This window comes from Castor canadensis, chromosome 2 (genome assembly GCF_047511655.1).
Source record: "Castor canadensis chromosome 2, mCasCan1.hap1v2, whole genome shotgun sequence".
Lineage (NCBI taxonomy): Eukaryota > Metazoa > Chordata > Mammalia > Rodentia > Castoridae > Castor > Castor canadensis.
The window spans coordinates 133,467,161-133,494,605 of NC_133387.1; the positions used below are offsets into that span (position 1 = coordinate 133,467,161).

Genomic DNA, 27,445 nt, shown 5'->3' on the forward strand with positions numbered 1-27,445 from the left:
TAAACATTATATCTCACAAATGTAAGTCTGCACCATGAACTACATAAGCCAGTAGCAGGAGCTAGAGACAAAAGTATATTTCAACCTCATTTAATAATTTCCAAAAAGCAGGATGCTGTGGACTCACATCTTAATCTTAGCTACTTGAGAGGCTGAGATCGGGAGGATCATGGTTCGAAGCTAGCCCAGGCAACAGTTGTAAGATCTTATCTCAAAATACCAACACAAAAAAGGGCCGGTGAAGTAGCTCAAGTGGTAGAGGGCCTGCCTAGGAAGTGTGAGGCCCTGAGTTCAGACCCCAGTACCACCCCCAATTTCTTATTCCCCCAAATAAAAGAGCAGTAACTGGTTTATCTCAGTTTCTGCCCCTATCAATAGTCAGGATAAGGACAGGGTGAGTGTAGAGACTAACTGCCACTCTTAAGGGCAACTGAGCAAGGGCCTCAGCATTAAAAAATCAGAGAATATTCATATGAATAACAAGGGCTTCTCTGCCCTAGATAGCTTTCTGATTTGGCCTAAGAATCAAATAAAGTACTGTAGATGTGAGGTGTTTTGTAAATAGTAAATAGTAGCAATACTAAATAATGTGGTTATAAGGGTGTTGGGGATCCACCATTAATACAACTATGATAATTAAAAGTACACAGGGACAATACAGGCAAAAGAATGAAAGAGCACTGAATCTAAGAAAGATCCTGCATCTCCATGGAAAATGAATATTGAGATCAGTAAATGTTTGATAAAACGTCTTGTCATACACCATGCCTATAATCTCAGCTACTCAGGAGGCAGAGATAGGAAGACCACAAGTTTGAGGCCAGCCTGGACAAAGTCATGTCCAAAAACAAAAGGGCTGGGGGTGTGCTCAAGTAGTAGAGTGCTTGCCTAGTAAGTCTACTCTTGGGAAAACAAAAACAAAAAACCTAAAAACCACAAAACCATAAAAGTGCTAGAAAGTACTTCAATTTAGGGTTGACGGGACTTTCATAAGCCTGATATAAAACAGAGGTCATTTAAAAAAATTCAACCAGGCACTGCCGGCTAAGGCCTGTAATCCTAGTTATTTGGGAGGCTGAGACTGAGAGGATCGTAGTTTGAGGACAGCCCAGGAATATAGTTTGAGAGACCCCCATCTCTAAAATAACCAGAGAAAAATGAACCAGAGGTGTGGCTCAAGCAGTAGAGCACCTGCTTTGCAAGAACAAAGCCTTGAGTTCAAACCCTAGGGCCACCGAAAAAAAAAAAAGTTCTATAAACCCTAAAATTTTTCTATCAAGCAAAAGGCACCACAATCCAAGTAAAAGACAAATAACAAGAATAAAATTATCTTCAATATATTTTGCAAAGAGGTTGACAATTAAGAAAAATCAATACGGTGTTTGATATGAATGTGGTCAGCAACTCATAAAAGCAGCTCAAGTAGAGAATATATACTATGCTGGGAGTGCCGGTGCACACCTGTAACCCCAGCTACACAGAGGCAGAGGCAGAGGGTCAAGTTCCAAGTCTGTGAAAAGTCAGTGAGGCCCTGTGCCAAAACAGGGGGTGGGATGGGGGATAGCTGCTGAGGAAGTGGATCAAGCTCCAGTGATAGAGCACTTGCACTTGCCTACCACAAGCAAGGCCCTGGATTCAGTCAACAGTACCAAAAAAGAAAGGAAAGAATACAAAACAGTCTCATGAATAATCAAATACAAGTTAAAACAGATTGACCCCTTGAGAAAAAAATTTAAAGTAATATAGTTTAGGCATTTCTAAACCAAAAATCCAAAATACCCTAAAACCGAAAACTTTTTGAATGCTGACATGATGCCACAGGTAGAAAATTTTACACTGCAAAACTGTTTCATGCACAAAAGTATTAAAAATATTGTACAAAATTACCTTTATGCTATGTGTATATATATGTATATATACACATATATATGAAATGTAGAAGAATTTAATATTTAATTTGGGTGTACCATCTCAAGATATCTCTTTAACAAAAGCAAATATGCCAAAACCTGACAAAATCCAAAATTCAAAATACTTCTGGTATTTCAGATAAGGGATACTTCACCTGAATTGTAAGTCGCTGATAAGGATGTGGAAAAGAGACCTCATGTACAGTTGGCATGAGGATAAGCTATTAGGTCAACCTTTTGGGGAAGTTACTTTGAATATATAAATTTCCCAATATGTAAACACTAGCAATTTTACTTGTAGGCACCTATATTCTAGAAATGTGGGCAAAGTTGCTGAAAACCCAGGTACAAGGTTATTCACTGCAGTATTGTTTATAAAAGCAAGGACCTGCCTGTCATCCTAGCTACTCAGAAGGCAGAGATCAGGAGGATCTTGGTTTGAAGTCAGCCCAGGAAAATAGTTCTCAAGACCCTAAAATAGTTCCAGAGACCCTATCTCGAAAAATCCCAGCACAAAAAAGGGCTGGAGGAGTGGCTCAGTAGTAAGAGTGCCTGCCTAGCAAGTGTGAGAAGTGTGAGGCCCTGAGTTCAAACTCCAGTACTACTAAATGTTCATTAATAGGAAAATGGTCTGTTACATCTACATCATGGATTGTTACATAGTATTTTAAAAAGAGAAACAGATCTACATTTACCAATATGGAAAGAAGACTGAGACACATTCAGCACAAAAGTCATGCATGGACACTACATATGTTAGAAAGAGTAGGGAGATGAATATAGCTTTTCTTTATATACTTTTGCATTACTTTAACTTTTTTTCAACAAACGTATTATTTCTGTATTCTGAAAATACTGATAAAGATTTTAAAGTTATGATATAGTAATCTTATTTTTGAGACAGGATCTTGCTATGGATTTCAGGCTGGTCTTGAACTTCTGCCTCAGCCTCCAGTGCTGGGATTACAGTCATGTACCCCCTTGCCCAGCAGTAATCAACTTTTTATATAAGAGTTTGTCCCCCAAACTCATTCATGAATTTAATCCCTTAATATCTTAATGTTATGAAGAAGGTGGATATTTTTAAAAAGGAATAAACCATTTAAATGCTGTTACTTTTACAAAGTTTCCTATTTTTGTGAAACCTCAGAAATTTCTCTCAGAAGGTGGAAACTTAATGTATGTTGTTTAGAGAAGGAGCCTTTGAGAAGCAATTAGATTAGATCAGGTCATTAGAGTGGAGCCCATATGATTGAATCCTGGAGGCTTTATAAGTAAAGGAAAAGATCATATACACATGCTTACGCCATCATGGGATATACCCAAGGGGGGAACTCACCAGGGCTTTGTGCCATGCTGTTTGGAATTTCAGTGTCTAAAACGATGAACTGAAACACCCCTTTTCATTATAAGTTAATTCGTCTCAAATATATTGTATGGTAACAATAAGTTGAGTAATAAATATGGTTCTAAATGGAAAATGTAAGTATTATCAACATCTTTTTTGACACCAGGAATCTGTCTCTCTACCAACAACAATTGCACTGGCAGAGTCTGTCTGATGTGACTATTTTAGAAATGTGGCATGTGTTAAAGGTTTGCAACTTCTAGGGGAAAGCTTGGACTACAAGCTGCAGTTCATTTTGGTCAGTTTCATATTTTAGCCTAGCAGCAGCTGCCCATCCCTACTCTCAGCTCTGTGGCAAGCATCTGCGCACTAGTCCCTAAAGCAGGTTGCACATAGCTTGCAGGAGCCTCAGTAGTAGGCAAAAAATGAAAATGAAAACCAACCAACCAACCAAACAAAAACCCTTCTGTCCTATAATTAGCGGGGATCTCTTCTGTCATTGCTGCTTCTGATAACAGACAGACAAACAAAGACAGAGGGTGGCCCATTCTTACATTTCTGCTTGTTGAAGACCCTTTCCTTCTGGCTGAAATTACTTTCAGGGGTTAGAAAGAACCTGTAAAAAGCAACTATATGGTGGAAATTAGGTATTTTTAATTTTTAAAAAAATTTATTCATTTTTGAGATGGGGGGGGTGGGGGGTGGGGGGTGGGTGGGGGTGGGGCTGAACCTAGGGACTCACACATGTTAAGCAGCCACTTTGTTACTGAGCTACACACCTAGCCCTCTAGGGGAAATTAAAAAGTTAGCATGTACTCCCTAGGAAAGGTGTATGCTCAGAAACGAACTGAGAAGACCTTAAGTTTACACCTCAAGCTGATCCTCAGTTCAGATGCAGCCTACCAATATAAAAAACAAAACAAACAAAAAAACAGGCTAGAATCTCCCAGCTTCGAAGGTATAAATATACTTGGGACAATAACCACCACTTTCACCTCTTCCTCCCACCTTCTGAATGTCAGAGTGCTCCTTTCTCCCTTTCTATTTCTCCCTGCTTTGCTAAATAAATCTTTGTTGGCCTTCCAAAGAAAGACTAAAGAATAAAAATAAGCAAACAAAAACCCAGAAAACAAAAACCAGCAAATCCTAGAGAAGAGGAAAAACCTGATATCCAGAGTTAACTACAACAACAAAAACAAAATCAAAAGTCAAAGGAACTGAAAAGTATGGTCCTATTCAAAGGAAAACACACACACACACACACACACACACACACACACACACACACACACACACACACACAGATCAATATGAACTGCACCTGAAAAAGACCTGTTGGCAAATTTATTAGAAAAAGACTTTAAAACAACTATTTTAAAGATGTTCAAAAACTAAAGAAAGTCATGGAGAAGGTCAACAAAGTGATATATTAAAAAATGGAAATAACATTAAAGAGGCAGAAGAATCTAAAAAGAAACCAAGAAAAATTTTGGAGCTGTAAGCTACCAGCACTAAAATGAAAAATTTATCTAAAGGATTCAAAAGCAGATTTGGGCAGGCAGAAGAAAGAAAAGATAAACTAAAAGATAGGACAATGGATATTATTGAGTCTGAATTACAGAAAGAAAAAGATTTACAGTAAACAGGGTAAGACTATATCAACACAGGTATTGCAGGAGTCACACAAGCAAAGGATACAAAGAAAGGACAGAGACAGCAGGGTGCTGGTGCCTCATGCATGTAATTATAGGTCTTCAGGAGGCAGAGATAAGGAGGGTTGTGGTTCAAACCCAGCCTGGGCAAAATAGCTTTCGAGATCCTACCTCTAAAAAAGCCATCATAAAAAAAGGCTAGCAAAGTGGCTCAAGGTGTAAGCCCTGATTTCAAACACCAGTACCACAAAAGAAAAAGAAAAGAAAAGGAAAGGAAAGGAAAAGACAAAACAAGACAGAGAGAAAATTTGAAGAATGGCTGAAAATACCCTAAATTCAATGAAAGACATGACTATACAAACATACAGGATGAACCTAAAGAAACCCAAACCAAGACACACAACCAACCTGTCATAAATCAAAGACAATCTTCTTTTTTTTGGTGGGACTGGGGTTTTAACTCAGGGCTTCATGATTGCAAAGCAGGTGCTCTATGAATTGAGCCACACCACTTTGCTCTGGTTATTTACGAGATGGGGTATTGAACTATTTTCCCAGGCTGGCCTCAAACCTCGCTAATCCCAATCTTAGCTTCCCAAGTAGCTAGGATTTCAGGTGTGAGTCACTGGTGTCTGGCTAAGAGAATCTTTAGTGGGGTGTCACACACAAGGGGTCCTCAATATCAGATTTCTCATCAGCAAATTTGAGGCTAGAAAGCAGTGGGCTAAGGATTAGTATTTCTAAAGTGCTAAGAAAAAAAACTATCAGTTAAGTATCCTATATCCAGCAAAACTGTCCTTCAAAAGTGAGGGAGAAATTAAGATACCCTCAGATAAAAGCTGAGGCAAGGGCTGTCAGTATAGCTCAGAGGTAGAGCACGTGCTTACCATGCATGAAGCCTTGGGTTCAATCCCTAGCACCACACAAAGAGGAAGAAAAAGAAGAAAAGCTGAGGGGCTTTATTACCTATCATTAGACCTGTTCTGCAAGAAATGCTAGAGGGAATTCTGCAGGTTGACATGAAAGGACAGCAGACAGCAACTTAAAGCCATGAGGAAATAAAGACCTCAGTTTTAAAGGTAATTATAAATGCTAGTATTATGATAACAACTGTTTCCAACTCTACTTTTTGTTTTCTGCGTGAAAACTAAGTTTTTAAAAGAAAGAATCAATTATTAGTGCAGAAGCTGGCATTCCTTTTCTTTTTCTTAAGCAAAATTAAGCAGGGAGGAAGAAGAGAAAAGCCCCGTAGGGGCAGGGGTCTCAAAAAGATGGAGCCTGCTAGTATTATTCTAACTCTGGTTAGAATGCAAAAGATTCTTTCCTACGTTTTTTAAGAAACTAATTCATTTTAAAATTATAAGCCTAGCTGGGCGCCAGTGGCTCACACTTGTGATCCTAGCTACTCAGGAGGCAGAGATCAAGAGGATCACGGTTCAAAGTCAGCCCAGGCAAATAGTTTGCGAAAATCTGTCTCAAAAAAACCTATTACAAAAAAGGGCTGATGGAGTGGCTCAAGGTTCAAATCCCAGTACTGAAAAAAAAATTGTAAACTTATCTGTTGGATATAATATATAAAGTGTAATTTTCGATATTAACAACTGAAAAAGAATGGGAATGGAGATTTAAAGGAGCAGTGTTTTTGTATGTTATTGAAGTTAAACTGATATAAATCCAAATTAGAGTGCTAGGACTTTAGGATAGTAAATGTAATTCCATCATAACCACAAAGCAAATAGCTACGGAATATACACAAAAGAAATGAGAAAGGAATATAAGTGTTCCACTACAAAAATAGTCAACTGAAAGAAGACAAGAGAAGCAAGAATTGAGGGGCAAAATGTTATCAGTCAAGTAGAAAACAAACACCAAAATGATAGAAGTCCCTTCTTATCAGCCTTAGAAAGGAATTTCTGACAGATGCTACAACATGGATGAACTCTGAAGACTTTATGCTAAGTAAAATAAGCCTGCTACAAAAAGCCAAATACAGTATGATTCTACTTATATGAAGTACTTAAAGTGATCAAAACTATACGGGGGAAAAAAGCAGATTACTAGCTTCCAGTGGCTTGGAATGGGAATGGGCATTTCAGTTTTACATGATAAAAAAGAGGTCTGGAGTCAGGCTCTGGTGGCTTACCCTTACAATCCTAGCTACTTGGGAGACAGAGATCAGGAGGATTGTGGTTTGAGGCCAGCCCTGGCAAGTAGTTCATGAGATCCTATCTTGAAAATACCCAATGCAAAACAGGGCTGGAGGAATGGTTCAAGTGGTAGAGACCCTGCCTAGCAATCGTGAGGCCCTGAGTTCAAACCCCAGTACCATCAAAAAAAAGAAAAAAAAGTTCTGGAAATAGACAGTAGTGATGGCTGCACAACAAACTTAGCCAGTAAATACCAATGAAAAGTACATTTAAAATGGTTAAGATAGTACATTTTATGTTAGGTATACTCTACCATAATAAAAATAAAGAAAAAAGGGAGAATTAACCTGTATCAATCTGTACTGTGTTATAAAGGCTATGAAAGGTAGGGAAGAAAATATGCAGAAATGCAGTAAAAAATAATTGCTACCACTGACATATTATAGTAAGGCATATACAGAAATAATATAACACACTTAACATAGGAAGAGCAGACAGTATTACCTGGCTTCTACTCCAGGCCTTGTGGGTGGTTTTCCTGGTGGAGGCCGAGGCAAGAACTGAGACGAAGCTGAGCTACTGACTTGGTCTGTGTTGACCCAGGAAACAGGCCTTGGAATTTTGCTCTTTCTAGACTGGGAGATGATGGGGGACAGAAAGTTATCTTCGGCTGACCTACTCAGGTGAGAATCTACTGCCAGCCGGGAAAAGGGAGTGAGGACTTCCTCCTCAGAAAAGGGAACAGGAACAGCAGCCAGTTTTTCCTCTAGCAGTTTATCAGAGGCACTTGAGAGGTCACCCAGGAAAGACTTGAATTGCCTTTTTTCCACCAGGAGTTTGACTAGGTCTGGTTGATAGGCTTTCTTTTGTAGCAGCTTTTCTTTTGCGGAGACTGCAGAGGATGATTCAAAAGTTGAGTCTATCTCTTGTGCTAAAACAGGGATTCGGCTATGTCTAGTTATAAAGGATGACCTGACTACATCCTTCCGGGTTGGGGCACCATGTTCATTCTCTGAAACACAATGATACAGTTCTCCATTTCTAGGGGCAATTTTCTCTTTCTTACCCTCTTGGTGCAAAAAAGTAGAGAGGTCTCCTTGATGACCTGGCAAGTCTTCACTCTTGATGTCATCACCCTTAGACAGCTTACTTTTTTGCATTGCTGCCACTTGGCCTATCTGTCCTTCAACATGTGTTAAAGAGATTTCTGAAGTTTCAACTGCCAAAAGCTTCATTATTTCATGATTTTTTTCTTGATTTGGCACCACACTAAAAGTCTGTGTCTTTGTCACATCAAGAGGTTCAGTAGTAGCTGAGCGATCTCTTTCCATAGTTGCCAAATCTCGTGGGAAAGAGATCTCCACACAATGATGCACTTTACTTAACTTCTCATCGTCATTTTCTAACCCTAGCAAAATGCTTTTCTCTTCAGTTTCTCCAGGGAGATTTTCAAATTCTCTCACAACCAGTCTGTTGTGGTTAGGAAGGTCTTTTGGTCCCAGGTCTTGAGGTTTTTCACTCTCTCTAATATTGGATAACATGTCGTGACTGATGTGATCTATCTGTCCCAAATCTGTTCTGCTTCCTCCACTAGCAGGTTCACCTTCTGTCACAACCAAGCCAGAGCAGTTATCCCTTGGAGAGTAAAGTTCCACGGTGGGCTCTATGGGCGGAAGATCTTTCTTCTCTGGTTGCTGCCCATAGTGAAAGCTTCCTGAAGTTGACTGTGTGGATGCCACAGAAGGTCTAGGAATTGTAATCTGGAGAGGGAAGAGAACAAAGTTAAAATGTAATTATGTGGAATATCAATCAAGGTGGGAGATTTGAGATTCAGTACTTCAAATTCCAATTTAGGAGAGCAACACAGATGTTAACTAGATCTGCTCAACTTGTACCAAAATGAGCAATTCTGAATAAAGATGAATGACACTCAAGCTCTCCTACTAAGGAACTATGTGGAAAAGTCTCCCTCCAGGTTCACCCCACCTTTCCTTTTTAGGCTGTTCTATGGCTGGAAGACTGAATTGCACAGACTGCACCATCCGGGCTTCTTTTCTTTCTGATTTCTGAGTGGATTTGCCAAATGGGTGGTGCCAGCAAAAAATCAGAGGGAAAAAAGAAGAGGACAGAGTGATGATTCTCTGCTTCTTCCCAGGAAACTGCAGCTTTGGTAGCGGCCACATCCCACCATTCTCACTACCACTCCTGTCACATGGCCCCTTTCTCAGTCATGATTATCGACAGATTCTGCTAACAATTCCTCTTCCTCTTCAAGACTCACATGAGGAATGGCTCCCCTTATTGCTAGTCCTGCTGGTGCTCTTAATTCTGCCTATATATTTGTAAAAAGTTCCTCTTAGGAAACTCTCTCCAAGTTGCTTTGAATGTGTACCTGTGTCCTGCCAGAATCCAGATAAAGCATCACAGGAAAAAAGTTACTGGCAAATGATTGTTATTTGAACCCCTTCCCAATTTCAATGCATTTGGTTTTATTCATAAATGATATCAAATGAAGTTAGGAGTATTACATCTTCCTATAAGCAACTAATAGGTATTTACTAATGTTTTATGCCTTCTCTAATTTTTAAGATCATGCCTTCAATAAATGGAACTCTACCATTCTTATACTGAAATCATTTCAATTCTATGTGAATATGATTCAATATCTAATAAGAATGCCCTCTCTTAAGCTTCCCAAATGGAAGACTAGGTGTGGCGGCACATATTTATAATCCCAGGAAGATAGAGAGTTTGAGGACAGCCTGAGCTACCTACCGCATAGCAAAACCCTATGACAAACAACAACTTAAAATAAAAAAATAAAAAAAAAGAAGAAGCAGGGTCCTGAGCATGTTTCAGATTAATCCAAGACAGGATGCATGGGTTTAGACCTGAACTCTTAAGAGGCTTACTTTTTTTTTTTTTGGGTGGGGGGTGGGAACGGTTGGTACTGGGCTTTGAATTAAGGGCTTCATTTTGCTAGGCAGGCACTCTATCACTTGAGTTATACTCCCAGACAGATCTGAACTCTTGCAATAAGCCCAGACTGATAGTTACCCTTCAGGAAGACACCTCATTCTTTGCAAGTATCTAAATATCTTTCTAAATTATTCCAAAATATATTGAGGCAGATGGCAACTTTCTAGTATATTTTAAAAATGATAATTGAAACCTAACATTTATAAAACTTTTTTTTTTTCTCAGTACTGGGGATTGAATTCAGGGCCTACACCTTGAGCCACTCCACCAGCCCTTTTTTGTGATGGGTTTTTCAAGATAGGGTCTCATGAACTATTTGCCTGAGCTGGAGTTGAACTGTGATCTTCCTGATCTCTGCTTTCTGAGTAGCTAGGATTACAGGCATGAGCCACTGTATCTGGCATATAAAACTACTTTTTAAAAAAGTTACTTTTTATGACCCAAACATGGTAATGATAAGAAAAGCAGATGTGAAGGTATACTAAATGCCAAATAACAAAGGAGATAAATACCTATATTCAAAATAAACCAAATATAAGCCAGACATGGTGGCCCATGTCTGAAATCCCTGCTATTCAGTAGGTGAAGGCAGGAGATCCCAAGTTCCAGGCAAGCATAGGCAAAGTTAGCGAGATCCTATCTCAAAAACAAAACACAAATAATAGGGCTAGGGGTGTAGTTCAAGTGGTAAAGTGCTTACCTTGCATTCAAGAGGCTCTGGGTTAACTCCCCAGTACAACAAAATAAACCAAATATAGTCACCTCATTATTACATGTAATTCAAAGAACATTAGCTAAAATGAAGTCAACAGTGTTTACAAGAATAATACTCCACTGGTCCTCTGAGATTGAAGCTAGAGTTAGTGTCCACAGTTCTGGGATTAACTCATTTTAGATTAGGATATAAATGTATGCATATGCATGGTATGAAAAAAGGAATGACAACCTTGTACATAGAAAATATGTATGAACAGAGAGTAGTGACTCATATATCTGTAATCCCAGTTACTTAGGAGATGGAGACAGGACCACAGCTCGAGGACCACAGCTTTTGCCACAGTCAAGGCAAAAAGTTTGTGAGACCCCATCTCAACCAACAGGTGGATGTCATGTCACACACCTGTCATCCCAGCTGTGTAGGAAGCAAAAATAGGGAGGATTGTAGTCCAGGATGGCCTGGCCTGGGCAAAAAACAAAACCCTACCCCCAAAATAAGTAAAAGAAAAAGGCGCTGAGGGTGTGGCTTAAGTGATAAAGTGCCTGCCTAGCAAGTACAAAAAAAAAGGAAAAGAAAAGATATATATGAACCATTAGACAGAATTTATTTTCTTGAAAAATTTCTGAGCAATCATAACAAGCTGTGCATAAATTACTCTCATATAAATTACTCATATAAAAACTTTCAATTTTATAAGATAGTCCTAAAATCATTACAAATTCCATTTCATAGCTCCCCTAAATTTAATTGGGTTCTATTATTAATAGGAATTCATAAATGAAAAACATAGCCAAGGAAAGTCATAGACAGGATTTCATGATTTTGAAAGTTGTGCACGGCACAGCACAGCACAGCCTACTAACATGTAGCACATACTCTCAAATGAAGTCTGGGAGAGTGAGTCTGCAAAAACATTACTTGAGAAGAAAAAAAGAGAAATCCTAAGACCAACAATTGAATACAAAGACAAGAAAGCTAATTCTAAGTGTAGCTGAAAATAACTTCCTTAACCTTAAGAGTACAAATAGAAAAGCAATTTCCATTCTTGTGACATGCTATCAATGGATTAAATAAACAGTCTGCCAGGAAGCCATATTCATCTTTCATACCTTTAATTTCTGTAATTCATAAACATTCCGCTAAGGCATTATTTCAATAATTTCCATTCTTGTGTCATGTACCCCTTTCTAGAGAATTAGGAAATCACCTCAGTATTTCCATTTCTTTCATATTCTCATAGTTTTATTAATCCTAGAACTAATGTGGATATCAGCCTCATTATCTTTATAGTGTAGGCAGAGGAGCTCATTATTTTTCAGTCATCTCATGTTTAGAGCAGGCTATATAGCAATAGAAAATAAAAGTGTAAAACAGCTACCATTTGCTAGAAAATAAAAGTGTAAAACAACTACCATTTGCATTTTAACTTATGAATCATCCTTTTTTTCTTTCACTCAAGGACATTAATGCTGCTAAGATAATAAAAATGTTGTGAAATTCAACATTCATATCAAATAGCCACTCTTACAAATGAAAGTTATTTGATATACAAAATACCTATATCTTATTTTGATTTGTGGACAGAAAAATAATTTAGAAGAGATGTAAACAGCAGAATAATTGGTTGGTTCCTATATAGTCAAGAACTAACTGAGTTAGGGCAACAAATTAACTATGTGAATGCCTTTGGGTGGTTCAAATTTCACTACATGTATCTTTTGTTTAAAGCAACTTTATATAAAATTTTATACAAATGTTGAAAACTGTAAATACTGCTACTCAATCATGATTTTAATGTATCAAATTTCTATTTTTACTAAAAACAGAGGGCTGGTGGAGTGGCTCAGGGTAGAGCACCTGTCTAGTAAGCGTGAGGCCCTGAGTTCAAATCCTAGTATTGTCCAAAAAAACCTTTGGGCTGGTGGAATGGCTCAAGCAGTAAGAGCGCCTTCCTAGCAAGCTTAGGCTCTGAGTTCAAGCCCCACAACTGCTCTAAATTAAAAAAAAAGATTAAAGTATGCAAGGTGCCGGTGGCTTACTTCTGTAATCCTAGCTATTCAGAAGGCAGAGATCAGGAAGATCTCTGCCAGCCCAGGAAATAGTTCATAAGACCTTATCTCGAAAAACACCCAACCAAAAAGGGCTGGCAGAGTGTTTAAGTGGTAGAGCACCTGTTTACCAAGTATGAGGCCCTGAGTTCCATAGTACCACACACACACACACACACACAGAACAAAAACAGTACACAGCAGTGGCAACATGTGCATATTAAGAGGCCATACATGCCATCTCCCACTCTTCACCTATGCTGCTCACTCTAAATGCATTTATGTTAATCACTTATGCTGAATATATCATATATCATTGTTTGGCCTATGTGGTGGATGGGGAGAAAGTGGATACAAGGAAGGGATGAGGAGAGCAGCAGCCTTTGATACAAAGGTGAGAAAAATGAACACCCAAAGCCTCAAGCCCTAAGTAAATAAAATGTATGAATTTCACCTTTTCCCTTCCCTTGTTTTTACAGAGGTTTGCAAGTACAAATATTTATAGTATTAAAGTTTTTACTAGTACTAAAAATCATAAGCAAGCCACAACTCAGTTTGGGGTAGATGTGTTAATTTTTTTTTTTTTCTTTTTTGCAGTGCTGCAAAAAAGCACGAGGATGGAACCTAGGACCTTGCACATGCTAGGTGAGTGTTCTACACTGAGCTACATTCCAGTATTGGCTAGATTTCATCCCTAACTTATTCCTTTGATAGTCCTCTTTATGCCATGAACAACCTGCGCAACTATTAAAAAAAAAAAAAAAGCAGTCCTGGGAAAGAGAGAAAGACCAACTAATACACTGTGATTAGAGGAGATGTAAGCAGGACTTTATTTTCCTATTTTGGAGCACAGGCAAATTCCTACAGAAGCATACACAAAATGAAATGTCACTGGTATCTCTTCGCACTGTTTTGACCTACATATGAAACTGTGCTCTAACAGAAATCTTTTCCATTTAGGAACAATGCTGTTTCTGAGGAGTTAGAAAGGATGTGGCCTGATGATTACAGAATTTAAGGAAACTTGGTAACTCCCACCCATGGAAGGACAGATGGACCTGTGGATGGCTGAGATTGAGCACTCAGTTCCTTATTGTCTGGGAGCTTTTCAGGGATTTTGTTTGACCATCTCTGGCTTTTCCCAGGCTTCTTCTGCTCATACAGTCACTGTTTATAGCACTAATGTTTACCAATAACAGAGTTAACAGGTACCTACAGTTGAATGCACAAGATAGAATAAGGAATAGTGTCTCCTCAAAACTTTCCTTTTCAGAAAACCTGTGTTACGACTGCCTTCAGCTGCTTATCAAAATGAAGAGCCTACTTTACTTTAGACCTATAAAAGCAGAAGTTCTAAAAGTGAGGCCTAAGACTCTGCATTTTAAACAGTGGACTCCAAAGGTGGAAAACTATTATTTGAAAGGAATGTAAAATATGAGAAATTTCTGGAAGATTTCAAAAAAAGGCTTAGTAACAACATACAAAGTAAAGAACAAATCATAATTAATTATAGGCCTTCTTCAGCAAATATATAATAAAAAAATCTCTAGAATTACATGTTTTAAAATATCATATTATAAATATATACATACACACACTCATATATTCTTGTGATCTAATTTTAAATGTTAGCCCCAAATTAAGTTGTAATGATATTTCATGTATTGAATTTGATATAATTAAAGGAAAATTCACTTTTTGAAATATTTCCTATTGAGGGTTCACTATAGAATTTAGTGTAAACATCACTCCCTATATCCATTCGCCAAATTTAGGCCTCTAACAGAGAAAAATGATGAAACCAATCTCTTACCGCTGTGAGAGGTCCTTCTGCTTGTGCCTCCATTGGACTTGTGGGTGTTACTGCAATAAACTGACCAGAAGCTCCGGCCTGGAGATCTAGCCTATCTGTGTATGGTTCTGAAGCAGCAGGGCACTCCACAGATAGTGCTAAGACCACACCTGAGGTTTCCTTCTTTAAATGATCATTTTCTGACCAAGGACCTATTTGGGGCTTTTCTTCTTGAGGTGTTTCCTCCAGGACTTGAAGCACTTCAGGCTCCTCATCAGAAGGGCTTCCTGTTGTTTTATGGCCTAAAGCCTCATTTGTCCTAAAATCCTGAAGATCTTGCTCCTTGTCCACAATCACCCATTCTTTGGAATCAACCTCCTGCTTGCAAGAGCTCAGGTTAACAGCTATAAAGCCATTGCTGCCACCACCATCAGCCTGCTCAGGGGTGTTGGCAGAGGCAGGCTTGGAGGCATCTGGAAGATATTCTTCATCATAGTGCCAGATGTGGTCAGTACGGGACACAGCAGGAACATAAGGCTTATGAAGTAGGGCTGGAAGAATAGATTCCTTTCCTGCGCTGGAATCTTTCTGCATTTTCTCTAGGCTTAAGGAAATGGAGAGAAGTCACTTAACTGTCCTTAGGGAAACATTTATCACATAACCTATAAGCTCTATTCAGAACTATTCACACAAAAATGAGAGAAAACATGGATAAACAAGGGTGCACAGGGTCAATAATATTCAAACTGCCACAATCCTGGTTTGGAAGATAGAGTTCAGCTCTTTCCTCAGCAGGGTTCACTGTTTAGCACCTTTCTTTTGTTAGACTAATATTGGCCAAATTAAACTTTTATCCCTTTTGCACTCATATTTACTCCCCATCTTAACCATAATGTTTAAAAAATGTTTAAAGCACTGCCCAAATACTAGTTTATCCTTTTGATTATATCAGCATGTAAACACATGTTTACATCACAAAGCTGCCAGCTGGAATGATACCTATTTGAGGAAGAAAGAACAATGAAAAAGACTTTTTAAAATGGAAGCCAGGCCAGTTGAGGCCACAGGTGGCTAAACTATCTTGGGACATTGTACCTACCATGTTAGTCAAATCCATGATCCTTCTAATTTAACATTTCATTTCCAACAGAAATCAACAAAGCTACACCATTGAAGGGAGTGGCTACTATTAAAAGCACTTAGGTCTTAATATTCTGGAAGACTTCTATAATTCACAAATATACCTAAAACTATTTTTAAAGTTTCATTTCTGTCTTCTGTTGTCAACATTTGCCTCAATGACCATAAGCCACAAGCAGTCATTACAGTATTTATATACAGCTCTCTGAAGTTTTACCTTTCCTTCTCTCTGAGTATATTTTGAGATCGAGAGGGCAATAATGATAAAACTATTGTTATGTATTTTCTTACTGCACCTTCCTCATAGAAATCCCTTCACTAAATTCAAAGTCCTGTCTTTTATTTATGAGTTACTTTTTTTCTTTCCTTCATTTACCCCCATCATTTCTGCCTAAAGCTTTCTTTATCATGCCCTTGCCAACTCTATAGTGTTGTTTGGAAGAGATCATCCTTCCAAACAAGGTCACTGCAAAAAATGTTTATTTAAATATATGTAGTACTATGAAGTTAGCAGCTCCCACAGCCACAGGCTTTGCTATAGGATTTATAACAGTATTGGATTCACATTAATAATCAGGATGAAGACAACTAAGAACATAGGTGAAAAATAAGAGCTTAATGGAGTCAATGTTACACAATGCAAAAATTTCTTATTTAGAAGACTTTACATAAAATAAATAAATAAAATTTAATAGTAATAATAATAATAGTAACAATTGTGGTATCTTAGAAGCTTTAAAAAGAAAGAAAAATCATTACCAGGTCTCAAGAAACTTGTCAGTATCTGGCTTTGGCTCCAGTGTCAGACGTTTTTCCAGCTCAAAACTGTGGATGGATCGTAACTTTCGTACCAATGGAACATCCCTATCTGGCTGAGTAATCTCAGATCGGACACGAATTGGAGAACCAAGGCTTGGAGCATTGAGAATACCATTTGCTTGGCCATGGCTGTTCTCTTCTTCAGTAGCAGCCTAGAAAAAAATATGAAGTAGAACCATGAAAAATATTCCAGGTAGTATACATGGGAGAAATCACTGAGGCCTTTCAAAATATTAGAAACAAATTATTAGAATCTTTTTTCAGATGATGAAGATATTTTGACTAGTTCACCAAAAATATTTTTGGTATAAAGATAAAAAGTCTAAAAATGTTTAATGAGTTTTACTTCTTGCATTTCATCTGACTAGATGCTTATAGGACCCCACTCTACTAAACTGAAACAAAAACCTGGAAAGGATGTTCTCTTGAGACATGTAGCCTCACAAGAGATAGGAGAGGTCACCAAACATAAGCCCCTCTCTTTTTATTCCCCCTCTCAAAAACTGAAGCAGCAGGAGGAGCTGAGCATGAGGTAGCACAGATGAGTGGGTTCTTTGAGAACAGATGCCCACAGCAGCATAATTATCAGAGAAATCTACCTTACACCAGAGTGCAGTGAACCTGGAAAGTCTGGGATATCTATTCTAATTAGAGACTATCAATAAGATTAGAGGTACACTGTGGCTGTAGGCAGAAGCCAACATCTCTGAAGCAAGGTTGCTCCATGTTCAGTTTAGTTCTATAGGATTCCCACCATTTGTTAATGAGACAAAAAAACCTAAAGATAATCAAACACAGTAGAAGGCATACCACCATGACTAAGAGTCAGTAGAAATAATAATTAAAAATCATAACCAAAATAAAATGACAATATTTAAAACTCCCAGACTTTACATATCAAACCTCTCTGACAGAAAGTGTAGAACAGCTATGTACAAAATGTTTAAATAAGTCAGTATCACATAAAACAAAAAGATTATCTAGAATTGATTAAATACTAACTATTCAATTAAATTAAACAAAAAATTAGCCAAAAAAGAAAAAAATGCAGTTAAATGCATTATTATTATTATTATTATTTTAGTTAAAATGCAGAGCATCACAGTCAAGAGAAGCTAAAAAGTGACTGAGAAGAAAAGACAGGAGTGGTGGTGGAAGGAGAATTGATCATCTACAAAGGAAAAAACAGAATGATAGCTCAATTCTGAACATGAACTACTGAAGCCAGAAGAAAATAGCTATCAGTCAGAAACTTCAAATTCAGCATAATCTGTTCTGAATGAACAAAACTAAAACAAATACATTTTTAGATAAGTAAAGTTTGAAAGGAACCTTTTCCTTAGTGAAGTAACTTTAAAAAAATTTTTGGGCGAGTAAAGCAAGAGAGTTTATTGAGATAGAAAAGTATAAAGTGGGAGAATTGAACCCCCAGAATTGGGAGGGGTCTTGAGAGGGTGCCCCAGTAAAGTAACTTTTATTTATTTATTTTTATTTTATTTATTCTTTTTTTCACAGTACTAGGGTTTGAATTCAGGGCTTACACCTTGAGCCATTCTACCAGCCCTTTTATGTGATATGCTTTTCTGGAGATAGGATCTCTACTGTTTGCCCAGGCTGGTTTTGAACTACAAACTTCCTGATTTCTGCCTCCTGAGTAGCTAGGATTGCAGACAGGAGTCATTGGTGCCCGCTGTAAAGTAACTTTTAAAGGATATATTTCAGGAAAAAAGATGAGTCCAGGATTTTCAGAAATGAAAGGAAATGGTAAACATCTTTGAAAGTTTATATAAATATTGCTTTTACAACAATATTAATAGCTTAATTTGAGTAAGTCTTTTTAAAAAGATAAAACTTAAAGGACTGGGGTGGGGGGGAAGTATGGCTAAATGGTAGAGCACTTTCTTAGCATGTATAAGCTCTTGGGTTCAAACTGCAGCACACTCCTACCCCTCAAAAAGGAAAGACTTAAAAACAAGAAGAGAACAAAAATACCAAAAGAAGGATAATTGAAATTAAAATATTCTAAGGTCCTTGCAATATCAGAAATATTGCTTAGTTTCAGACTTTAAGTTAAAAGTAAATGGGAAATTTCAAGGATAACTACTAAAAGGATAGAATTAGAATATTTATCAAAAAAAAATTTTTTTTTGAGATGAGATTTGCTATACTGCTCGGGCTGGCCCCAAACTCCTGGGCTCAGCCATTATCCTGCTTCAGCCTCCCAAGTAGGTGGGACTACAAGCATGTGGCCTATATTCAGTTCAAAAGAACTGAATTAGAATGTTTAAATCCCAAATAAATATGAAGAGGAAATATAACAAAACCAATAAAACCTGTAATCCAAAAAAGTGGGCAAGAAACATAAAAAAAAAGAAAAGAAATTTAAAAGAAAAAACAGGTTCAAATAAAAATAGCTAAATGTAAATGAATTAGACTGACCAATGAAAACATAAAAATGGTAAGATTGTCTAGTTAAATGTCATTTGAAAAGTCATGATAGGGCTGGAGTTGTAGCTCAGTCACAGAATGTGTACTTAGCATGCATGAGACCCTGGATTGAATCCCTAGCACTGCAAGAGTCACAATATAAGAAAAGGATAGGATAAAATGGAAAGATAAAGGATGAAAAAATATACTACTAGGTATTTACTATCCTAAACTTGGAAGGCCTACAGTAATGGCTGATAAAACAGGCTTTAATGTAGAAGAAAAACAAAACTTATTCATTTGGAAGATGTAAGGATTCTGAACTTGGATGCACTTAACTCATGAGTGAAAAAATTATTATGGAAAAATACTTGGAAGAGAAGGACAATGAAAATACATCAAAAACCTTTTGTGATGAAATAATACACACCTTACAAATTCCAACCTTTATCTTATTCTTGTTGGCATCCATCTCTTCCCAGACATCCTTTTCCTGGGGACGAGGGTGTCCCAGAGATCCAGGCATTTTATCTGGTGACACACCAACAGGGATCCCATTCTCCCCATCACTAAGCTGTTCATCTGGAAACACCTCATCTGTATTTTCTCGAAGCAAGTCTCCTGGGATAGGAGTGGCATTGGCAATTCTAAAGTGAGGGGAGAAAAAAAAATATATAGTATACTACCACTTGAGCTACACCCCCAACCCATTTTTTAAAATATTGCTGATTGAACACAGTATTAGCACACAATGGCACCTCTTGTTACAAGTCACTCGGAACACCTAAGCAATTTCAGTAGATGGTACTGATATGTACTATCACTGTGAGCAGAACTTTAAAAGACTGGAATCGAAAATTATTATGAGACTAGACTATACTACATTTTATTTCTAGATTTAAGTGTTGAAGTCCATATATAATTAAGAGAGTTTTTAAAAAATCTTTTTGAAAACTAAGGACATGCCAATTCTACAATACTCTTATGAGTTTTAAGAATTTAGAATTTTCAACCTGTTTTTGAAATTCAGATCCTAGTATAATAACTCACTGATTTGACAGTCACTTTAAGAATCAGAAACATCTAGTTTATTTTTCAAGAAGTCTTTATCAGTTATAACATTTTCTATTCTTTACCCATTTTCTTAGGGAATAAAATAATTACATATAAGAAAATATTAAGCACCGTAAGGAAATAAGTTGGTGTCAGAACAACCAATGCCTTTTTTAGTAGTATGGAATGTATACTGCTTTTTCATTTGCAGACTTTTTACTAAGCACCTACCACATGTAAGGCCCTAGTGACACAAAAAAGAGGAAGGAAATTTGTGCCTTAAAGAGAAACTAGGAATTCTGCAGTTACATAGTTCACATAGTTCTGCATAGAAAAAATAGAAAATATTAGTTGGTATTTGTTTATAAATTTCTTTTCTTTTTGCCTTTTATCCCCTCCTCCCGGGGACTGGACCCAGAACTTCGTACATGAGTGCTTTACCACTTGAGTCACACCCAAGTCTTTTTTTTTTAAGTGTTTGGCTTTGAGTTAGGGTCTCACTAACTTTGCTGGGGCTGGTTCAAACTCTTGGTCCTCCTGCCTCCCAAGTAGCTGGTATTACAAGACTTTTTTGGGTTTTTCTTTGGCAGCAAGGTCTCACTATGTAGCCCAAGCTGGTATTAAACTTGTGATCCTCCTGCCTTGGTCTCCTAAGTGCTGGGATTATAGATATGTACCATGATACTGGCTATATATTTCTTTCAAAGTAATTCCATATCCTATTTACATGGTTGGCCTTTGCTACCTGGTACATAGGAGCATTTTTAATTCTCAGTTATCATTCACTAAGTGAAAAGGCCTCTGCCAGCTCTAATATTCTCTAAGTGTTTGGGATTTTTACTTATTTACTTATTTATTTTTATAAGAATGGGGATTGAACCCTTGCGCTTGCCAGGCAAGTATGCTACCACTTGAGCTACACCCTCAACCTATTTTTTAAAATATTGCTGATTGAACACAGTATTTAGCACACAATGGCACCTCTTGTTCCAAGTCACTCAGAATATCTAAGCATAGGAAAACAATTTCAGTAGATGGTAATGATATGTACAATCACTGTGAGCAGCAAAACAGGCACCCTGTTGGGTAGCTTTGCTAAGAGGAACAATTACATCCTGAGAGGTGTCCTAAGTCCTTCATTGCTTATGAGAAGACCAATGATTTCCCAGGGACTTCTTTCTCCTGACCTGATGATCTTCACTACTACCTCTGCCCAAATGGTGGATGACAAATGAATCTTTTTCTTAATAAACTAGTTATAGGTAAATAATGTAGAAAAGCACTAATAATAGCCTCCAGGAAAGAATCTTATAGCCTAGTAAAGTAGTATCTGTAGTTCAGACTCTGGAAACATATTAAAAAGGAGTCTGCCTAAAATAATTCATGTTAATAGACTTATTATGAAGGTAATTAAAGATCAAAAATAAGCTGGGTGTGGTGGTGCAGGCCTATTATCCTAGCACTCAGGAGGCAGAGTCAGGAGGATTGAAAGTTTGAGGCCAGCCTGATCTACATGGTGAGACCCTGCCTCAAAAAAACAAGAGCCAGGGATGTAGCTTAGTGGTACAGCACTTGCCTATCATATATGAGGCCTTGAATTTGAAACTCCCCAGCACTTCACACACAAAAAGAAATAAATTGGTTACTAAAAGGTTTTTCAGATATGAGTTCAAGATGCAAGAGGTAAAATGGACACTAACATGTGTGCTATGTGGAAGTCTAAATGTTTATTCAAAGAATTCCCTCTATTACTGAGGAAAGGGAACAGCAAATGGATGAATATTTGAACCCAGGAAGCTCAGTCTGCTAATGCTGCCTTTTTTACATTTTAGCCACAAAGTGTTCTTTCTATTCCTTTTCCCCTCTTATATCCAGCACTATTCTTTCTTTCCAACTACTCTAATTCTTCCACTCCTCAGGAAATAAGCCACATCTCTACCTGTGAAACTGCTACCATTTTCACTCAATCCTAGTTTCCGTTTACTCTGTGTTTTGGTATAATGCCACACACTTTAAGGAACTTATCCAGGCTGAAGGAGTGGCTCAAGTGGTAAGAACACCTGCCTAGCAAGTGTGTGGCCCTGAGTTCAAACCCCAGTGCCACCAAAAAAAAAAAAAAGGAACTTAGCCATCTTCTCCACACAGATTTTCTTCCATATAACTCAGGTTCCTCTTCTTCCCTCTCTTCCCATCTACTTTCATTCCTCACTTTTTTCTCCTTCCATATTAAACTTGATTCCTTTTCCTAAACTCTGATCTGAATATGGAGTTTGATATATGGAGAGAAACAATTCCTTTCCATGAAAATTATAGCATGTTCAAGACCATGAATAAGAAAGAATGCAGCTCAGTGGTAGAGCACTTGACTAGCATGAACAAGGTCCTAGTTTTGATCTCCAACACCACATTAAAAAAAAAAAGTCAGTGTAAGAGTACTTTGCAAGTAAGGTATAACATAAGCAGATAAAGAGGAAAAAAATGAAAAAGAAAACAAAACAAAAACAAAAGGAGAAGCATTTAATACATATAGAAGAAAAAAGTGCTAAAAACAAAAATTAAGACATAGAAATAGCTGGGCATGGTAGCACAGGCCTGTATTCCCAGCGGTTGGGAGGCAAGTTCAAGGACAGCTTGGGCTACACAGCATAGGCCTGTCTCAAACAAAAAAGGAAATACGCCATAACCTGTTCCTAATACTCTATGCTCTATGTAAATTAAATCACTGTCATAAGAGGAACATGCTACATGTTTTGTTCCCACTAAACTTAAGCATAGCATAGTTAAATATAACTGTGCCTCATTCTTTGCAGGGTCCCATATATTTTTTTACAAATACAACTATTGTTCCCCCTCTTATTTTGAAGAAAAGCCATTGTATGTCAAGCCACATAGCTCTAAGCTCCCACTTCAAAGTATGACCCGCCAGTATTTTCTAAGATAAGTTACTCCAAAAGCATAAACAAGAGCAATGTTAACTTAAGGAAATCCATAGGCTTTCTTGTATGTCTTAGCACCTGATCTGAGGGAATCTGAATGAACTAAAGGAAATTTCTGAAGCATAATGCATCCAGAAAAGGAACCACTGAACAAACTTGTAGGACATACCCGATTGCAGCAGGGGTCAAGCGGGTGTGCAACTGAGGGGTGGTAGAAGTGGTGGTGGTGGTTAGGGAGCCATCAGTTCCAGTCTTCTCCCAGTCAAAAGGGTCACTCTCAATTACTCCAAAGGTCTTGATGCTACTGTCAAACACGGATGTAAGAAGCTAAACCACAAAGAAAAACTAGAGTAAGCCAAAAGTAAACATATCATTTCGATAAGAGAAAGAACCCCACACTTACAGAAGGTTTTATGATATGATTTTCTTCAAAACTAATGATTTAAGAGGGAAACTTGAATAGGACTATATGTGGGTGATGGTACTGAATTAATGTTAATTCTTCTCAGTTGTGGTACTGGTTTGTACTTGTATAGGAAAATTTTTCTATTTTTGGACGATAATAATGAAGCATCATATTTACAATCTATACTCAGTTTGGCAAAAGGAAATTTGTGGTATGTGTATGTTTGTTTGTATTCAGCTGAACAATCAATGTGGTATTAAATTTTTTAAAGGATACTTTTATAGGGTTCAACCTAAATAAATGACCAGTGCTAACAGCTATTATGTCTAGATTGTGGAGGACATGTAGAGAAATTCTTTGTACTTCTTTTCTTGGCGGGAGATGAGTTTAAAAAGTTTTAAAACTTTCTGTGTGTTTATATATACAAATAATCACAAAGAAATTTGAAATTTGTCCTATTAGGACTGGAAGTGTGGCTCAAGAAGTAGAGTACCTGTTTAGTAAGCACAAAATTCCAAGTTCAAACCCCAGTACCACCCCCAAAAAAAGAAATTTATTCTATTAGTTTGATTTATGTTACATGTAATTTCATTTTTCTTTTTAAATTCCTATATTCCTACATTTTTGGGAAAGTTCTCACAAAGAACTTTCCACTTTCTGTTCACATGTAGCATTTTCAATTTTATGATTTTGTGTTTATTCTCTCTTCATTATTTATTTCTCTTATTCTATTAGTAACTTGTCCTCTGGGATTCATCTTATACAGTTCCTGCCCCAGACCTGAAATCAGCACTTCTTCACAGAAGAATTTTTCACCTGGCTGTTTGAGACTTTGTCTAGCAAATGGACAACAGATGCCATAAACAGGGATGAGACTGAAAGTGCTGAGAAGCAATTAGGATCAGTTAGGAGGTCACTGTCAGTTGAGCCAGCAATGGTCACAGTACAGGTGACAAGAAGTGGCAGGATTAAGACAAAATTTGGCGGTAGAGCCAACAGACCTAGCTGACACATTAGATGAAAACTGTGACAGTAGGGAAAGAGTAAAGGATAATTTAAATTTCTGTCCTATTCCACTGGGTAAATATGGTGAGGCAGAAAGCAATGAGATCGGGGACTGGGATATTGAAATTTTAGAGTTTAGAGAGGAATAGGGAATGCAGATACAAATCTGAACATCACCAGAATATAAATAATAAGTATTTATTAAGTACTATTTGAAGCCATGGGAACCACTGATATCATTTAGAAACAGTAGTTAGCAAAGAGGTTCGAGGACTAAAGACCACAGCACTCCAGCATTTGAATGAAAGGAAGACTCAGCAAAGGAACAAAAATATGAGGAGTGGCCAGTAAGGTCAAAAACCCAAAAGTATGGTATTCTAGATGACAGGTAACAAAGAGGATGACTGAACACTACCAATTATAAATTTATAGTTATTTCTGATTATTCAATTCAGGTACTACAGAAAAGGTTAGATCAAAAAGAATTAACCTAGAAGGTAACACCCACGCACAGGAAATCAATGTGAGTCAATGCCCTGTATAGCTATCTTTATCTCAACCAGCAAAACCCCTTGTTCCTTCCTATTATTGCTTATACTCTCTCTACAACAAAATTAGAGATAAGGGCAAAATAGTTTCTGCTGGGTATTGAGGGGGGGAGCGGGAGGGGGTGGAGTGGGTGGTAAGGGAGGGGGTGGGGGCAGGGGGGAGAAATAAACCAAGCCTTGTATGCACATATGAATAATAAAAGAAAAAAAAAAAAAACCTAGGGAGGACACAGGGGAGTCTCAAGCCCCTTTACACATAAGTTCCAGGGCACAGAGAAAAAAAAATAAAATAAAATAAAATAAAATTTCTTTCTCTTCCAACCCATACTGTAAGCCCCAAGTAGTTAGTACATGTCTGATGTCACTCATCACTGCATCTCCAGGGCCTAACACATTGCCTTACACATAACAGTTACTCTAAAGACATTTCAAGGATAAATGTTCATTAATAATAATACTTGCCATAAGATGCACATACCTCTACCTTTCATTTAAAACCCAAAGGAAGAAGAATCAATGTAGAATAGTAAACTAAAAAGATGAGAGGAATTGGAATAGGCATGGTTACAAAATCTGGGAAACTCTATTGATTCTACTTTTATCCATGCAGCTTACCTGTGTTATAGCTTAGGCTCCCCCAGAATATCATGTAGAAGGCTACAGAAAACACAAGGGAGAAGGGCTAGGAATGGATATCAGTGAAAGAGTGTTTTCCTAACACGTAGGAGGCCCTGGGTTCAATCTCCTGCTCTGCAAAAAAAATAAAAAATACAGGAAGCAAAGGAAGGGGGACTGTGACTCGGGATTTGGGTACTTCAGTGCCAGATCTTAGACACCCCTCTCCTGACTGAAATCAATGTCTTGTGGATTCTCAATGTGAGATGCATGCTTTCTGGAAGGTGGTAACCCTATTCATGAGGCAGGGCCTGCCTTGTTGTATGAGTATGTAGACTGCTACTACTAAATCCAATGTCTGTACTGTTCTACAATAGCGAGAATACTATTTTTTTTTAAATCAGATGTCCTTTTATCATTGAATTATTTTCTTACATTTATTATATATCTGAGAAGAGACATTCTATGTCATTGGATCTTAAATCAGGAACACCATGATGGTTATACTAAAGACTAGCACCAGGGAGGCAGAAGGATAGAGAACACAGAACAAAAGAAATGGAGGGAAACGGAAAGCATTGTGACACTTAATGGCACCCTAGTGGAAACAAATGGTTGGACAGGGCAGAGGTCTGTAGATTTATTTATTTATTTATTTTCTGTAGATACTTTAAAGAGAAAAATATTTCTAGCTTAGAAAAATAAAGTTCTAATTGCAGACTAGAGTAGCTCTAAACCAGAATGGAACAGTAGAAATAGGACAAGTCAAGGGCTCACTTTTTGGTAGCTGAATTCATTACATTACATTTGGCTAAGATAAATAACAATAAAACCAGAAAACTTTAGTTACTCATTCAGATTTGAGAATGTAGTCACTTTGTAAAATCATTCATAAATATAGTAGTGTGAGTTCATGTATGAGTGCGTGCACATCTTCACAAACTTGAATGGTCCTCATTTTGTTTTTTGGTTTTTTTTCTCATTCTGTTTTATACCCTAGTATTATTGGGAAATAAAAAACTTCACCATCGGAACAGGGGCTCATTCTCAAATTGGAATGGAGGCAGGGGAAAAAAAATCTAAAAAACCTTTTAGATGACTGACACTTCCTTCTAGGGAGTCATGTCCCATATTTCACCATTGATGTTCACTGGGGACATGTTTACTGTAAAAGGATAATCAGTGAAACAATGTGAGAAACACTGGAAGCATCATCACTAGGAAAGTGAATCTTCCTTCATTGGAGTGTGGAGGGAGGCTGTTGAAAGGAGGGGAAGTGATGGAGAAGGAATAAAAGGAGAGAAGAGCTTAAAAAGATATGGACAGGCCATAATGCAATGTTATTATTTTTTTTGTGTGTTGGGGGGGGAATGGGGTTTTGTTTTGTTTGTTTAGACAGGGTCTTACTATATAGTCCAGACTGGTCTCAAACTCATGATTCTTCTGCTGAGCCTCATAAGTGCTAGAATTACAGGTACATGGTAGCTTGGCTGGAAGTAATCTCTTTTTTGTTAAGCTGAATAGTAATGAGCGATACAATAAAATTATTTTTCTAAAGCAAATTTTTCAAGACACAAGAAAAGGTAAACAAAATGAGATGCCATGTCTAGATAATGAGATTCTGAGTAATTTTCTACTTTTCTATAATGTCTAAATTTCTATAATGACCACGTATTACTTTTAAAAGCTAGAAAACATTTAACCAATAAAAAATGAATTACTTAAAATAAAATTGGGGGGAGGGAGGATAAAGGAGAATGATGGAAGAAGTGAATTCAACTATGATATATTGTAAGAACTTTTGTAAATGTCACACTGTAACCCCAGCACAACAATAATATAATAAAAAAATCTAAAAAAAAATTAAATAAAATTTGATTATATTCCTAACCAAGTGTAGCC

The 27,445-nt window shown here is 37.4% G+C and overlaps 1 protein-coding gene across 9 annotated transcripts in view; it reads right to left on the reverse strand.

Annotated features, from left to right (window-relative positions):
• Ttbk2 (tau tubulin kinase 2) overlaps nucleotides 1-27,445 on the reverse strand; it is a 168,605-nt gene that overhangs the window by 7,109 nt on the left and 134,051 nt on the right. For all 9 annotated transcript variants that reach the window (XM_074065775.1, XM_074065770.1, XM_074065767.1 and 6 more), the window contains 5 exons: nucleotides 23,139-23,296; nucleotides 19,411-19,627; nucleotides 16,494-16,705; nucleotides 14,616-15,198; nucleotides 7,562-8,817 (listed from right to left, as the gene is read on the reverse strand). In XM_074065775.1, the coding sequence (XP_073921876.1) occupies nucleotides 7,562-8,817; nucleotides 14,616-15,198; nucleotides 16,494-16,705; nucleotides 19,411-19,627; nucleotides 23,139-23,296 (2,426 nt within the window). The remainder of the gene's footprint in view (nucleotides 1-7,561; nucleotides 8,818-14,615; nucleotides 15,199-16,493; nucleotides 16,706-19,410; nucleotides 19,628-23,138; nucleotides 23,297-27,445) is intronic.